Source organism: Myotis davidii, unplaced genomic scaffold (genome assembly GCF_000327345.1).
Source record: "Myotis davidii unplaced genomic scaffold, ASM32734v1 scaffold962, whole genome shotgun sequence".
NCBI lineage: Eukaryota > Metazoa > Chordata > Mammalia > Chiroptera > Vespertilionidae > Myotis > Myotis davidii.
Genome location: NW_006295559.1, coordinates 4,006,324 through 4,022,783, shown reverse-complemented (window position 1 = coordinate 4,022,783; position 16,460 = coordinate 4,006,324). Strand labels below are relative to the sequence as shown.

General features: G+C 54.6%; 1 protein-coding gene across 1 annotated transcript in view; it reads right to left on the bottom strand.

Moving 5' to 3' along the window:
• Positions 1–3,744: 3,744 nt before the first annotated feature.
• The window catches only part of RFTN1 (raftlin, lipid raft linker 1), a 163,427-nt gene continuing 150,711 nt past the window's right edge, over positions 3,745–16,460 (bottom strand). Inside the window, exons 8-10 of the mRNA XM_006770209.2 lie at positions 16,408–16,460; positions 13,920–14,001; positions 3,745–5,056 (exon numbers count right to left, since the gene is read on the bottom strand). Coding sequence (XP_006770272.1) covers positions 4,667–5,056; positions 13,920–14,001; positions 16,408–16,460 — 525 coding nt within the window. The 3' untranslated portion in view covers positions 3,745–4,666. The remainder of the gene's footprint in view (positions 5,057–13,919; positions 14,002–16,407) is intronic.

Sequence of the window (16,460 nt, the reverse complement as noted above, 5' to 3'; positions counted from 1 at the left end):
CATCAGCGGGTGCGAAAGGTGGCTGCCAGCCCCGATCACCTCTCAGGAGCAGGGGGAGGTGGAGAAGTCCTGAGGGGCGATTGGGGCTGGTGCTGGGCACCAGCAGTGGGTGTGAGTGGTGGCTCCGGCACCGGCAGCAGGTGCAAGCACCCAAGCACCAGGCAGGACCCTGGCGCACACATGGGAGCAAAGAATTTTCAGTAACCACCAGAGGCATGCTCCAATGACAGCTGACAGCGCCCCGCCTTGGTCTGGCACCCCTGCTCACCTGCTCCACCATCCCGCCTGTGGCTGACACTTGTCATGTTCTGCGCTCTGCTGCCTGCTGCCTACACCTGCCATGTTCCGCACGTGCCCCCTGGTGGTCAGCACACATCATAGCGACCGGTTTTTCAGTTGTTTGGTTGTTCTGCTGTTCAGTCTATTTGCATATTAGCCTTTTATTATATAGGATAATTGCTAGGGCCACTGGTTATTGTCATTTGTAAGCTCTAAAGGAGCCAGGGCTTGTCTGTCTCTTCACTGCTGTCTTCCCAGCACTAAACACCCAGCACTCAGCACTGCAGTGTAGGCACTAAAAACTATGTATCTGCTGCCTCTTTCTGCCCTGTGAGGCAACAATGAGGAAATGGCCATCCATGAGATCAGGAGACAGGTTCTTACCAGATGCCAAATCGGCCAGTGTCTTGATCTTGGACTTCACAGCCCCCAGAGTGTGAGACATAAACATTTGTTGTTTAAAAATAAAAAAAATTAAAACTATATATTTATACAGTGAATGATCCAATCCCTCATGCCCACATAAACACACAGGTTTCCCACGTGGCCTGGCCGCCCCTGTCGAGGGAAATGCCACCCCACCCCACCCCGTCCTGCAGGGGCTGGGGGAGCAAGCGCCTGTCGGGTTCAGTTAGCTTTCTGAGCCTGGCCACAGAGATGATCATTATCAACAGGAACCTGTGGTGAACATCGCTCTGCTTCCTTCTCTGGCGACAGCCACCACAGAAACCCCAGCCAAAGGCTTGTCGGGTCTTGTACTTAGAACTAAAGTTCACTTGCTTCCTTGTTCCAAACTCTGGGAGCCAGGTCCAGGAAGCCCAGGCTCTCCGGGAATCACTGAGCGGACCAGGGCACACCCTGCGCTGCTCATGCAGGCAGCTCCCAGCCCTTGTGGGAGGGCTGCTGGAAACAGGACCTGCACAAACAAGTGGGGAGTCCGTGCTGAGCTGCCTCCGGGCTGCCTGTCTGTACCCCAGGCCCCCTTTCCCGTCCCCCTCTCGCCAACCCGTCCAGAACTTCCTCTGTAGTCCCAGCTGCTGCTCTTGGCCTGCACAGGCTGTGAGCCCCGTAGCAAGAGCCGGCTCTGCTGCCCCCGGCAGCCCCCAGGATGAGCCCAACCAAAGTGTGTTCCAAGACTGATGAATTTGGGGTCAACATATTCCTACTAATAAGCACCGTGACATCATCTGAGAGCTATTCTTGAAGGATGTTTTGTGGTTTAGGAAAGGCTATAATTAACATGTTTAGAGTTCTGATAAAATGTGCTTCATAAGAAATGAATTAGAATGTCTCTTAATGTTTTTGTTTTTCTTTTTTGAAGCTGGTCCCATTGCGCATAATTCCAGGGAAGTGTGATCAATTTGGAGGTTTAAAAAAAGTTCAGGCAAGGATTGTTACATATAAACCACGGATAGATTTTATAAACATTACAATATGTCTGTTAGTCAGGATGGGCTATGCTGTGCTTCAGTAAGAGATAAACCTCCAAATCCCAGTGGCTTCGCACAGTGAAGGTTTCCTTATCCTTCACGCTATGGTCCACCTTGAACTATGCCAAGAGCATTGGAGATGAAGAGGGGGCTGGGGTGAAATGGGCTATTTCTAAAGGCCGGGCTCATACTGTCTGACATCACATCTGCTCGTGTCCCACAGGCCAGAAGCCAGTCACATGGCTCCAAACTGCAAGAGGGACTGGGCAGTACAGGAGCCCATGGGGATTGGGCGAGCACCGACCATCTCTGCCACATTTGTGACCTGTGGGCATTGTGATGAGCTGCTGCCTTCGAACCAAGCACCTTACCACACCTTCTTATTCCTCACAAAAATCCGACGAGGTGGGCGTCATCAGTCCCATTTCCCACGGGAGGAGGTTGATGCTGGCAGGTGTGGAGAAATGAACTTGAGGTTACATTTGCAGGTTGTGTGGTGAGCGTGCTAACCAGCTCTGCCTGACCCCAAAGCCTGGCTGGGCTTTTCTGCTGAATGAGCGCGGTATAGAACAGCCTTCATCAAGACAGGTGCCCGAAGGCTCTCCAGTCCTCACTACTTCGACCATGTGGCTGTGTGCACTGGAGAGCGATACAACTGCATTTCTTTAAGCAGATTTAAAAAATATATATAAATAATTTTTTTAAAAAAATTGATTTCAGAGAGGAAGGGAGAGGGAGAGAGAATAGAAACATCAGTAATGAGAGAATCATTGACCGGCTGTCTCCTGCACGCCTGCTACTGGGGATCAAGCCCACATCCCAGGCATGTGCCCTTGACTGGAATTGAACCCGGGACCCTGCAGTCCGCAGACCAGTGATGATCTATCCACTGAGCCAAACCAGCTAGGACCAGGTAAGTTATTTTCCATTCCTTAAAACGGCCTTCATGAAGAAGCCTCGACCGGGAATGGAACTGTGACCTCTTGGTTCATAGGTCGAGTTCAATCACTGAGGCCCACTGGCCGGGCCAGGTATTGTGTTTTTAAAGTCCCCCGCAGTGATCCTAAGGTGCAACCAATCTGAGAACCGCCTATAAGATCGGTATTTTGCCAGATATAAGCAGGGGTGTGAAGAAGTGAGGGGGGAAAAACAAGACCTTCAGGAATGATTTGTTTGGCTCTAGGGCCCAACTTCCTGAGGAATTCAAATGTATTTTTTCCCCCTCATGATACCTTCAGCCAACACGAATGTCATTTAATTATTGGAAAATGTACCCAACCCTGAGTGGCGCAAGGCTGTCCGCTGGGGGGACGAAGCCTGGGATCACTCATATGCTTTTCAGAGCCGTGAAAGATGCGCTGCTCTTGTCCCAGGCTGCTGCCAACTAGCATATGTTTAAAAAGCGGTGATCCTCTACGATATGGGTGAAGAGATAGTATTTTTATTAAATCAATATGCCATGTAGATATTCCTGGGTATAATTATGGAAAACGTCATTTTAAGTAGTTCTCTTTGGACAGAGCCTTCAACCTTTCCAGGTGAGCGCTAGGGGTCCGGCGGGGGGAAGTTGGCACCAACATCAAGAGGAAAATGACTACGACGCGGCTGCACCAGGGCCTTCAGTTCTTTATACAAACGTATCACAGGTGTGGTGTGGCCTAGCGAACTTGCAAAGAGGGAAAAGACTGCCTCATTCAATGATTTCCTTAAAAGCTTGGAAACATGCTTATTAGACAGAAACTCGTGTGGGGCTGTTTTCAAAAGGCATTTCCTCCATCACCCCGGGCCATGGGGGGCGGCTCTGCCCTGACTTACCTGGCGGCACCTGAATCCCACTGCCTGCGTTCTTTCTATAAGGGACCAGCAGGCACTGTGTGTCCGGCTGGCTCCTTGGTTTCCCACAGGAGCATCCTTTTCTCGAAGGTCATCGCGCTGCCAGGAGTTAAGTCACTTAGGGATGTGGGGTTGAGTCCTTGGGACCATCAGGCCAGGGCTTTCTCAGTGTGACACAATTAATACTCAATACGCACAGGGCTCTAACTCATAGATGATTTATTGCTTTAAGTAACTAAACAAGAAAGAGACAGGCTGTTGTTTTGGTGACGACACCAGTTGCATCTACGTAAAGCCTTAACGATACCTTCTGGACGATACAAACACGTGATAGCATACATGGGAAGCAACTTGGCCAATGACGCACGGATTAAAATAGCACACGACAAGGGCACCCAACCCGCTGGGCTGCCCTGAAATGACAGAGAGAACGCAAGTTCACACGATGTGCTGGATACAAAACCATTAAAAAAATTTTTGGCATGAACACTAACACAGGATACTTCCTTGGACATTCTGCGAAAGCAGGTGCACGAACAGTTACCTTTTCATCTCCAGGTTACCAGTGTCTATGGGATGCTAGAGAAAAGCCAGGAGGTGGGGCGCCTGCCCTCCCCGAAGGTCCTTTTCTTTGCCACAGCATTGCCACAGCGGCAGGGTCCTGGGCTTTAGGTGAAGAGCAGCTGACAGGGAACAGCAGAGGGTGGACACTGCCCCGGCAGCCTGTGGGAGTGAATCCCACACAGCCCTGGTTTGTCGCTAGGGAGGCCCATGGACTTGACCGCATGCTCCCTGGAGGCCCTGTGGGGGGCGGACACAGGCACTGGACGGTCCAGACCCTCCCACTGAGGAGTGTGGAGCCGGGGCTGGGCCTTCCGCCCTGAGGTTGAGAAGAAGTAACCTGACCTCTTGCATTCTAACGGGGGGGCAGTATGACACATTTCAAATGGATGTGCAGGAGCCAACAGTCAGGAAGCCAGCCCTGCAGGGCCCGGGCGAGCTCACAAGTGAGGTCAAGCCAAGCCAAAGGGAACACAGGGCACCAGGGCCAAGCAGCCCGAGCGGGCTGCCGGCAGTGCCTCGGGGTGGCCGACTGGTCTGGCTGCAGCGCCAACTGCTGGGACTCAGTAGTCTGCTGTCTCTGCAGCCGCTGCCTCAGTACCTCCCTCCCCAGCATCCTCTCCAGGACTTGAGAGCCCCTCACAGCCCCCGGCCAAGGCCCCACAGTGGCCGGCAGGACCGTTCTGCATGGCCCCGCCCTCCACACAGAGCTGGCCATCGGGACACAGTGGCTCTCCGGTGACCTCCTGGATGGGGCCCTTCGCCTCCTCCGAGGCTCCGTCCTCCGGCTGCTGGTTCAGCACGCAGTTTCCCACGTCCCCGGCCTTGGGAAACTGGTCTTCCAGATTCCGGTCGTTTTCTTCGGCTTGTCGCTTGCCTCTGGCACTGAGTTTACCCTTGGATTTCCTCATCTGCCTGCTGTGCATGTCTTCGCGGGAGAATCGCCACTGAAACTGAACATGGGAGAGGATGGGGATAAGTAAACGCAGTGTCTGTGGAGCCAGAGCCTCACCTGGATGCGTCTGCCTGCACACCCATGTCACTTCTCTGCAGCAAGACACACAATTCCCCGCATTCCTGGGGCGGGGCCAACGTCAATCACAGCCCAGACACATCACACCCACCATGAGAGCTGCTCCATGCTGTCCACGGGGTGTACTTCAAAGGCCTGGGAAGGAGGTCCTGAAATCCTATCGTTCGATCAATCAGGAGGAAGGGACATGGGGCCCGCGCTTCCTAAGTGCCAGGGCTCTGAGCAGGCGGTGGGTTACCCAGCACCGGGCCGCATTCTCTCACCTGAGCAGGCACAGCACGTGGGACGCCGGGTCCCCTACAGGACTGGCGGGCTTGCTGCCCCAGCTACCGGGGCTGCTATCAGTTGACAGCACCCACCACCTCACTGAAGGTCTCTCTCCCTTTCTGGGGCAACCTACCTCCAAGGTCTGGTCTGGGTGGGGTACAAGGGCCTATCCCTCCTTGCACAACTAGGCAAACTCTGAAAGGCCATCCCAGCTCCAGAGCTACCTGGAGGGGTGGCCGAGGCCACTGCTGAGATAGCATCCAGCTCAATTCCCGGCCCACTCCTGTGCCCTGTGTTCCCCACGGGTGTTCCTGAGGGCACTTCCCTCAAAAACGCCCACCATCCAGACCCTGCTTCCCAGGGAGCCCGATCTGCAACCAAGCACCAGGGACATCAACAGAGACTCAGAGAAGACCAAGGTCGTGCACTCAGTAATTGAGCTGTGCAAGAACCAGACCTGTCCAAGCTGTGGAGCGAGACTGCACGTGTGAAGCGTCCAACTCCACCACTCCCCGGCCCCACTGCCCAACCTCAGTGTCCTCATCTGTACAGTGGGGACAGCAACCAAAACCAAGGCTGGTTACTTGATTTTCTCAGAAAGCAAAGTCAGTTAGCTTTTCCTGTAGAAGTCAGATCATAGTTTATATTGGCTTTACGGGCCACATGGCCGCTGCCGAAACCATTAGGAAACCACTGAACTCTACCATTGCTGCAGAAAAGCAATCATAGACAATATGTAAACTGATGAGCGTGACCATGTCCAACATTTCATCTGCTAAAACAGGCGGCAGGTAGGCTGTGGTATGTCAGGCCCTGCCTGCCAGGGTATTTGTGTGGTTCCAATGATGTGATAATCCATGTCATGGGTTTAGCACTGTGCCTGACATCATATACCAGACACATTTGCTGTTACCATTACTGACACCAGATTTAAGTTCCATGAGGTCAGGGAAGCCGCCTGTCCTATTTCCTCCTGCATCCCTGGGGCAGAGCACAGTGCCTGGCACAGAGTAGGCACTCACCCTACTTGTGGGATAAATGAATGGAAGGGCGACAGAGCCCAGACATGCTGGCCGCACTGAGTTTCAATGTCAACCAGTCCTGTAATTTTCGAGTCAAAACATAGCCTGGGGTTTAGTGAGGAGGGATTGGTGTCTCTGCACCTTACTTCTGGTTGATCTCCAAAAAGAGAAATTAATTTAAGGAAAAAACAGAGTGGGAAACACTGAATGTCCCGCTGAGTCTGCTGATGATATGAACGGTCCCAGAGGCAGACAGGGCAGCAGCCTGTGCACTTGGAATTGACCTGGGCAAATGAGCTTGAGCAGACATGGAAACAGTGTGGGGTGTTAAAAAAATACCTTGGAAGATTCAGAGAAACGGGTCCTCGTGTTTATAAATGAGGAATGTGTTCTGTGGGCTGACCACTCAGCAGAACTGCATGGCTTTTCTTCTCCTCCCCAAACATCAAGCCCGCCCCCGCCCCCCCAGTCTTCCTGAGCAAAAGCCCCTCTGACCTCTGTCCTCCTGGGGTGGTCAGTATCCCCCAGCATGCCTCCACCTCAGAGCTGGGGGGCAGTCCACTCTGGGTGGGGACCCACAGAGTCAGGTGCCAGATGTGGTGTCCCCTCGGGAAGATGGCAGCCAAGGGATCTTGTGGATACGCCAGGCCCCGTTGTGACCGGCACAAAGAACGAGAGAGAAACCCCCGAGGAGAGAGAGGTAGGTGGATGGGGGCCAGAGACAGGAGCCCCCCGCTGCAGGGAGTGGTCTCACCGGGAAGAAGAGAATCATGGGACTTGGCCCCCCTGCAGGTGCAGCTCCGTGACCCACATGCACACAGGGGTTCAGTTTAAGTTCCCATCACGGTCATTTCTTTCTACTTCGGTCACACCACATTGGTTTTGCCAAATATGGACTTAAATCTCAGACACTCTGTGATTGAAAGAAGAACAAAGGCAGCCTTCGGTTCTGATGGCTTCTTGCTGGGCTGGAGAGGGGAGCCCAGGAATGCAATTGCACCATCAGTGGAAAATGATTTCTTAAGGCTTTAGCACATGCTAAATAACTGAGTGCCTTGCTAGGAAAAACCAAAAAATGTGCTATGTAAATTTTTAAAAATCTGCCACCGTTGCAGAATTTTCAGTGGTAGCGATCTACCCCCCCAAAGAAAACATTTGCCTAAACAGCCACAGGGTCCTTGGGGTCGAACACCTTTACACAAGATTTCCCATCAAAGAAGAGAAAAGGAGCAAAACGCATGTTGAGGTTAGGACTTACCATCTATCCTGCCCTCCTCCTCACCACCTTCGCCCCAAATTCCCAAAGGCATTCACCTCCCATGTTGGACGGGGTTTGCTCAGACACGCCTTTGTGCGGGTTCTCTCTCTCACACTCTAAGCTTCTTCCACCTAAGCCACGAGTTCCTGACAATGGGACCCCTTAAAGGCAAAGGGGTGCCTCAGACCCCTATCCCAAGGGTGCCCGCGCCAACCTAGACTGAAGCAGGCGTCTTGGCTCTGTAACCACAAGTGCGGGGCGCCAACCGGGGGCCCCAGAGCACCTGCTGCTGCCTCCGACGCCAAGCCTCAGTGGCCCTCAGGCACAAGCGCTCGTGGTTCCTAACTGCTGCCCTGCTATAGGCAGCCACTGCCAATGCCTCATATGCCAGCCCAAATGGAAGAGCCTTACTAGTAAATAAAAATCCATGTCCCCCAATAGAGCTTCTGCACTTTTGCGTGTTTTAGACAAACACCAGTTAAGCCTCCGATGTGCATTTCTCTGAGAGGCAGTCGGCTAGCAGGGAAGTCGGAGGAAGCTTTCCTTTTGCTAAAAAAGTGGTGAAAGGCCCTACATGTGAAAACATCACAGCAGCCGAGAGCCCGGTTCAAATCCCCATCCTGGCACTTGGTGGCTCTCTCTCCTGGGGCAAGTTAAGAATCTCTCCAAGTCTCAAGTTCATCATCTCTGAAATAGTTGTCTCAGCCTCCAGGGCTGCAGTGCACAACCAAGGGGCCGGGTCACACGAGTGGGCGTGCACAGCGCCCCCTGTAGTCGGATGCTCTACAACCGAGGAGCTGCCACCTTTGCCAGAGTCCATCCTGGACACTTACTGACTAACGCAAACCTAGGGGCTGCTCTTGCTAAACAAACAACAGGTCTGTGTTCCTCTGGATGCCTGGCCATATCCAGGTTCCAGAAGAAGACAAAAGGACATAAGCCGCGGAAAAAGCCTATGGCAGCACACCGGCCACTCTCTCCCAGAACCGGCCCGGCCTGCTGGGCAGAGGACTCAGGACTGTCAGAGCGGAACTGGGAGGGAACTACTCCAGCCAATGTTTTCTGTCCTTCAGAGTCATCTCAGGAATCTCTGCTAAGCCAAATGCCTTCTAGGACTGCTCTGCGTTCCGTGTCCTCCGTGGACTCAGTGATGACATCACTGAGTCCCCGTGCTGTCCCCGGCACCACAGCCAGGTACCAAGTAGGCTCTGACTCAAGTCCTCCCCTTTCCTCCTCCTCTCCTTTGCGGGGACATTCTCATGAAGCAGGGAAGTAGTAGTGGGCAGAACTTAGGGTCTGTAGAATCTAAAAGCTAAATGTTCTGAGCTGTTGACTGCCTGTAGGATACCCGCCCAGGAAAGAACAAACACATACCAAGGTGCCTACTATGTGTCTCAGACAGTGACAAAGTTTCCCATTTCCCTGGATCCCCAAAGCAATACTCTCAGTAGGCACTGTTAGAGTCAGTTTATAGATGAGCATGTAGAGGTTCAGAGAGGTTAAGGACCTTGCCTAAAGTCACACAGCTGAAAATAGTAGAGCTAGAATTCAAACACAGCTGCCTCTGGCTCCACACTACCCTTCCAGCCTCTTTTTAATATATATATATTACATATATGTATATATATGTATACATATATGTATATATGTCTTCATTTCAGAGAGAGGAAGGGAGAGGGAGAGAGACAGAAACATCAGTGATGAGAGAGAATACCCAATCAGCTACTTTCTGCATGCCCCCAAACCCAGGCAGGTGCTTTGACTGGGAATCGAACCGCGACCTCCTGATTCATGGGTCAATGTTCAACCACTGAGCCACGCTGGGGGTGAAAGGCCTTAGGCTCTTGACCTAGAGAGAAGAAAGGAGGCAACAGCCCTTTGGATGGCTCAGCCCAATGCGTAAGTGCCTCAGCTTTCAGACTTACCATGTTCAGATGCATCTGCTGGACCAGGCACTTGGTCATTAGGCCGGGTGGTCAGCTAATGGAAGTCTAGATTTATGGCCATTAAAGATTCTTTGGTTCAGTTTATTAAAAACAAGTATCTATACTGAAGACTCCCTGACAGGCCCATTTAAAAAAAAATCAATAATGATAAAATGTGGATGGAGGGCCACGGGTGAGGCTGGAAAGGGGCCTAAACTCTTCAATTAAGACACCGGCTCTCGGCCTGGAGTGGGCATCACAATCGCCGGAGGGCTCCTTCAACCAGATCCCCCACCCCTGTGACTCTGAGGGCCTGGGGAGGGGAGGCAGACTGCATTTCTAACAAGCTCCCAGCTGAGGCTGATACTGCTGGTCCAGGGGCCACAATCTAAGAACCGCCAAGCAAAAGAAAGCATGTGAGCAGGGACTCACTGTGTGAGAAACAGCTGGGACACAAGGACAGCCCCCAGGCTCGCCTAACCCAGCCATGCCATCCACGGACGGGCTCCCTCTGCCCCCCTCCCTTCCACCGTCACACAGCTCCCTTCCCCACCCAGGCTTCCCCTCCCCCTCTTGTTGTCTCTAACGAACAACAAAAATTGCCTCAGACCCCAAGGCTCAAAAAGATGACATCTCAGAAAGCAAGAAGCAGAGAGGCAGGGATGTGCAGCCCCAGGGACTGCTTCCTGGGTGACGGCTCTGAGGGGTGGGGGGTAACACCCCCACTTAAAGGCCTGGAGGACCTTCCCATGTCTCGAGTGGTACCAGGGAGTCTCTGAACTCCACACACAGCTGCTAACTGCCAGGCTGCGCCATGCCCGTGCCAGTCTTCCCACGCAGGGTGTCTCTCCACACGGGGGTGGGGGTGGCACTGGTGCCTAAACCAGGAAGGACCCCACAGTGGCCGTCCCCTGAAGAAGTAACCGGGGGAAGTGACAATCCTCCAGCTTACAGCAGTGTGTGCCCAGAGTTCCGTGTCAGGAGGGGCTGATGGATTTAATTCACACATTTTAAAGACTGTCCGCGACCTGCCCCCACGTCAGCGAGGTTAGCAGGAAGGAAGATGCTCTGGCATCGTGGAAACCACCTCTCACCTTCGAGGGAGCGCCACGTCACACTCACACAGAGAGGTTTCTTTCAAATGCTGAAAAGTCTCCATGAGAGGGTTCTGTCCGCTCTGCTGATTAAAAAACAACTAACTGTGCTTCATCCCTTCTGTGCCAGTCTTGGGATTTTCTCTTCTTAAGTTTCAATGCTGGACATAACAGGCATGTCCCGGGCTCAGAATTTTGATTCCTCGTTCACTGATTCAACAGATATTTGTTGAGTACCAGCTAAAAGCCAGGCACTGGGCAGGCAACAGTCAGAAGCACAGGTCTGTGCTCTCATGGACAGACTCACCCAGGAGAGGATAAAGGAATGAGCACAAACCGGTAGAGGAGAGCCCGGGAAGAGACGGACGGGGTTCTCCCCAGGGTATCACACCGTCCTGAGAAAATACTGAGGAAGAGAGTGCCCCAGGCAGGGGAGAGCAGAAGCGAAGGCCCGGAGGCAGGACAGGCACAGAGGAGCATGCAGGCCAACATCGCTGGCAAGCAGGACCCGGGGGCTGATCACATGGGGCCTTGTGGACCACATTCCAGATCTCCATCTTCATACAAAGAACCGTTCTAAGCAGTGAGGTGACATGATTCAATGGGCTTTTTCTTAAAAAAAGTATTTTTATTGATTTCAGAGAGGCAGGGAGATGGGGAGAGAGATGGAAACATCAATGATGAGAGAGCCTCAGTGATTGGCAGCCTCCTGCACAGAGAGCCCGCAACATGGGCATGTGCCCTGACTGGGAATTGAACCGTGACCTCCTAGTTCATAGGTGGATGTTCAACCACTGAGCCACACCAGCTAGGCCAACTGGCTTTTTTAAAAGATCACTTTGTCTCCGAGCAGAGAACATATTTGAAGGGAGACCTGCCATTAGGAGACGGGAGTAGCTGAAGCAAGTGAGGGTGAAGAGAAGTGGAGGAACCCAGGGATTCTAGGACCTAAAATAGACATGTCTAAGGCTTCACTGCTGGGGCAAGGGGATGGGGAAAGTCCAAGATGACCCCAGGTGGGCTGGTGCCTCTGGGTTGGTGGCGGCCCATTCCTCTAGCTAAGGGGAGGTGGGCCAGTTGAGGAGGAGGGGCAAAATCACACGTTTCTCTGAGATCGCTGAGCAGTAACAGGACAGGTGAGCTGGGCAGGGGAGAAGCAAGGGCTGCAATGCAGATACAAGGGTCACGGCAGAGGTGGTGAGAGATGTTCTCCCTCTGGGGATGAAAGAGACTCTCTAAGGACGGGGAAGAGAGCGAGAGGAGCAATGGCTGGGCCTGAGCCCCGAGGAACCTGGTGGGAAGCCAGGAGGGGAGGGTGGGACGGAGCCAGGAGAAGATGGTGGGACGGAGCCAAGAGGAAAAGGAGCTTAAAGAGGTGCGGGCAGCCGACAGTGTCAGTGCTGCAGGCGCTCAGCACCGTGAGGACGAGATGGGGCTGCTGCCCAGTCACGGGAACCCACAGGCCTGTGGGAGCAGAACGCCCCCCGTGTCAGCTGAGCAGCAGGTGACAGGGACGGGGAGACGAGACAAGGCGTCTGCTGTGAAGCCCCCCCCTCTCCCCCCCGGGACTCCACTGGCCGGGTGCTCTCTCGAGGTCACACTGAGGACAAGAGCTCGGCACCAGCCCACCCGAACTTGGAATGAGTCGGGGACAACAAAGGAGAAAGCAGCCACCCCATATTCGCGTAGTTGCTTTGTATGGAAGTTTCTACCGACCAGAAAATCAGACTCCCGTCTGCCGGAGTCTCTCTCACACACCAGCTTTAACAAGCCACCTCTGAAACCTCCTACCCGCTCAGGTTCCCACTGGCTGCCCCTCTGAGATGCATGGTCTGCACCCAAATCAAACCGCGCGCCTTTGCTTTGGGAATCGTCGGCGCCACAACCAGCAGCCAGGACAAGGCAGCACCCCCTCCCACTCTTAAAGGCAGAAGCAGCTTCCTCTGGTGGCTGGTGGAGGCCTTGCCCACGTGGTTGTTGAATGTCACTGTGAATGTGCACAGTCCCCGGAGCCCACAGCTAAGCCACCACTGACAGCAGTCCTGGCTGACCCACCTTCCCCTGTACCCCTGGCGGCTACTGCTCCTGGCGGTACAGGGTGGGTTGGCAGCTGCCTTCTGGTTCTCTGCTGCTGTCACCAGTCACATGTGCATCAGCGCCTGGAGAGTCCTCTGCACTCCCCCTCGACTGGCTACAAGGCGACATTTCCTTGGTGTTCGTCCCACAAACGGGTTCCCCCTGGATGTGTTGGCTGGAGAGGGGCTGCCCCAATCTGTCCACTTGCTTGGTGCTCCTGTCCAGGCTCCGTGTCCAAAGAACACGAGGAAGCAGGACTGCCAAGCGTGAGGCGCGAGCAGGCCCGCAGGCTCTGCCTGGGAGCACGGCCTTGCCATCGAAGGTGGCGCGGGCTGGCTCCAGGTGACACTGACTTGGGCTTTGGCAGGTTCCCTAGACTCACCTGCCCCCTCCTGACACCTGGTGACACACCCACTGGAAAGCATGGGGTGTGGCACGTCAGAATCATCTGACACGGGGAAGGACCCGGGATCGACCGCATCTAACACGGAGATGTTCTGAGCATGGCCACAGTCTCTCAGCGTGACTGTGTTCCCCGATGGTTCACGCAACGACCAGGGAAGGGAAAAAGACCCTGGCGATGGCAGGGCAGCCTGACTGGAGGGCTCACTGCCACAGGCTAAGGCCGACCTCTGTCTAGACCAGCTGCTGCCACTCGGAGGCCTGCAGGTTGGGGCTGTCACAAAGGGGCTCTAGCAGGGTCTGTCTGCCAAGATCGCCAAACTTCTGATGTCCCGAGGGCTCCCCGGGCAGGCCAGAGCTCAGCCAGCATCAATGAGATGAAGATGCAGAGACACTACCCACCTTCCCACCCCCAGCATCTCCTCAGAACACAGCTGACTCCGTGCCCCTATTCTTAGCCCAGGGGGAATGTCTGGCACACTCGAGTGTCTGCAAGAACCTCTCTCGTCCGCCTTTCTGGCCCGACCAGCAGGATGCTGGCAGATGAGGCCCTCCAGTGCCCTTGCCTGTCCCATTCTGGCAGCTTCAGGCCTGATCAGGTCGCCGAGGGGCTCAGGTGTCCTTGGGCTCGGAGCCGTTAGCAGCTGCAGCAGGCTGCCCACCCACCTGCGGTAGGAAAACCCCCTGGCGCGTGAAGCCCCGCTGGAGAAACCCGAGAAAGGCAACCACGGCCACTCACCCTGGATTCCTTCCTCTTGAGTTTCTGAGGTAGACACGGTCTCTGAAGGAAGACGATCTGCTTGGTGGAGACGTTTCCCTCCCTGCAACACACAGGAGCAGAGAAGGACTGAGGTTATACCTGGGGAGCCGCAAACCGCGCAGACACTGCATCCCTCGCTTCAAGGCTGACCGCCCGCAGGAATGACAGTGAGGGGTCCGAACAGGAAGCCCCCACTCTCCCACCCCAGGCCACCCGCCCTGGCTTCCAGGGGCCATCTCGGGCGCCCAACAAAAGCTTTGTGGGCATCCCTGCAAAGTCAGCTTCACGGTGAGAAACGCCCTCCCCCTGATGTGAAAGAACAGCTGGCATCGTGCCTAATGATGACAAAGTGGCTTCTTCAGTGACTCTCAGAGGGGTGGCGTGCCTCTTCCAAATCTGTCTTTGGCAGTGAGGCCGCGAGGGGCCTGGCTGGCCCAGGATGGGCAGGGGGATGAAGACCTGGGTGAAGAGCTCTCTGCCCATCAGCCGTCACAGGGACAGCGGGTGGAGGGCTGGCTGCGCACAGGTCCGGCCAAGGCCCGATTCACCCTCACTGAGGCAGGCCCCGCCACTCCTGCGGGCACACACATAGGGGAAGGCGGCGGGCAAGGCAGGGAGTGGCATTAACAAAACCAGTGAGGGATGCCCAGGAGTGCTGCTCATTTTTACAGCCCAGTGCGTGCGTTTTTCCTTCAGGAAGGCAGGACCCCTGGAGCTGCCTTTAGAGATGATAGATTGTGAAGGGGATGGTTTTCTCTCCCGCCTCCACCCTTCCTATCACTTTCTTAAATCTATTATTTTGCAAATGTCCTTCCTGCCGAGACACCGTGTCCCTACTTGGACACCACGTCAGAGGGTCAGGGGGAGACACTCATATTTCCTGTTTTATTCCGGGGTTGGGCTGGGTGACCCACACATAATGTCTCATTTAGGCCGCCACAGTGTTCCAAGGACCGGGGCAGACGTCTTTATAGACAGGAAATGAAAGCTCGTGTAAGGAGCAGGCTCCAGCGCAGACAGCCAAGATTCAAGCTCGGATCTGCCGGGTTCAGTGCGGTCTCCCACTCCGCTACAAGGGGTCATTTAAGGCACAGGGAAGGGGAGGGTGAGGGAGAATTATTTGGCAGGTGTGACGATCCGAGACAGACAGACAGAGACCTGTCTGCACCCTTTGAGCTTAGTCCAGAACCAGTTGGACCTTCGCATTCAAAGACATGCTCATTGTGACTCTTGTCCTCCGGCTTCGGGACCAGACTTCGTGGGCTGGCACACAGGCTCCAAGAAGCTACCTGGCTGGCCAAGGGGGCAGAATGGGGACTTGGGTTCAAGTCTGCAAGCCACAAACCCAGGCAGGATCCTTTCTACTCTGCTGCATCGCCCTGTGCCCACAGGAGTCTTGGCTGAGCAGCAATACGGTGGCTCCCAGTGGCCAAGGGCCAGAGGTGGCTACAGACTGGCTCCTGCAGGTACACAGGCCACCGTGTCCTAGTGTCAGGGGGGAGACATGTTGAGAGCCCAGACGAGCTTGCAGAAGGACACAGGAAAGGCACTGATCATTCGCCACCCTCAGTCTGAGCCCGGGGCTGCACTGCCTGCCATCCCCCCAGGTCACCAGCCTTGCCCCATGCTGTCCATCACCCTGGAGTGGTGGGTGTGCAGCAGGATTGGGGCAGGCAGAGCACCGAGGGCCATGGGCAGGAGCATCCCTATCGGTGGGCCAAGAGGCGAAGGAGAGGGAGCCCTTGATTTTTCAACTGAGGTTCTAGCCCCCGGTTCTGCCCATTAATGGTTGTGTGGCCTCAGGTATGTTGGCTGAGCCTCTCTGAGCCTCAGTTTCCTCATCTGTAAAATGGGAATCCAATCTATGCTTAGAGGATAGTTAGGAGGACTAGTTTCGATAGCAAACCCAGATGCAAGGCTTTTAGCATTGGGATGACTCGGACAAGCCCGTGGTTCAAGGGGTGGTGGGCAGAGCTGGGGGTGGACAAACCACCATGAATGCAAAATCGGAGGGAGTGCCACAAGCAAGGGCCCAGCTCCAGGTCTTCGCATGTTCTTCGTGGGGCTGCTGACCAGCACCATGATTGTTCTCCCCCCGCTCTGGCCACACAGTCCTCAGCTAGAAAAAGATTTTATATATAAAATGCCTCTCTAGCCCGGCACAGAGCACACAGTAGGTGCTGAGTTTCTTCGGCAGCTGAGAGCCCCGAGGCTCCTCAGTGCTGAGCCTCTCTCTCTGACATGCGGGGCAGGAGAGCGTCACTGGCCAAGGCTCCCCATGTAGGAAGAGGGGTGCAGTGAGAGCTCTGGGGCAGGGGGTAGGAATCCAAGATCCTAGCCCGGCCACTTCCCAGCAGGAGAGCTCATGCAGCCACATCCGCCTCCCAGGTTATGTACATGAAGCGCTTCCGGGGAACAGCGCCTGCACAGAGTGCGTGTTCAGCAACAGCAATGACCCTTCTGTTACCTGTTAGTCTTGACGACGGGCGTTGGCAGCACACAGGTGAGCTGCCAGCCGTA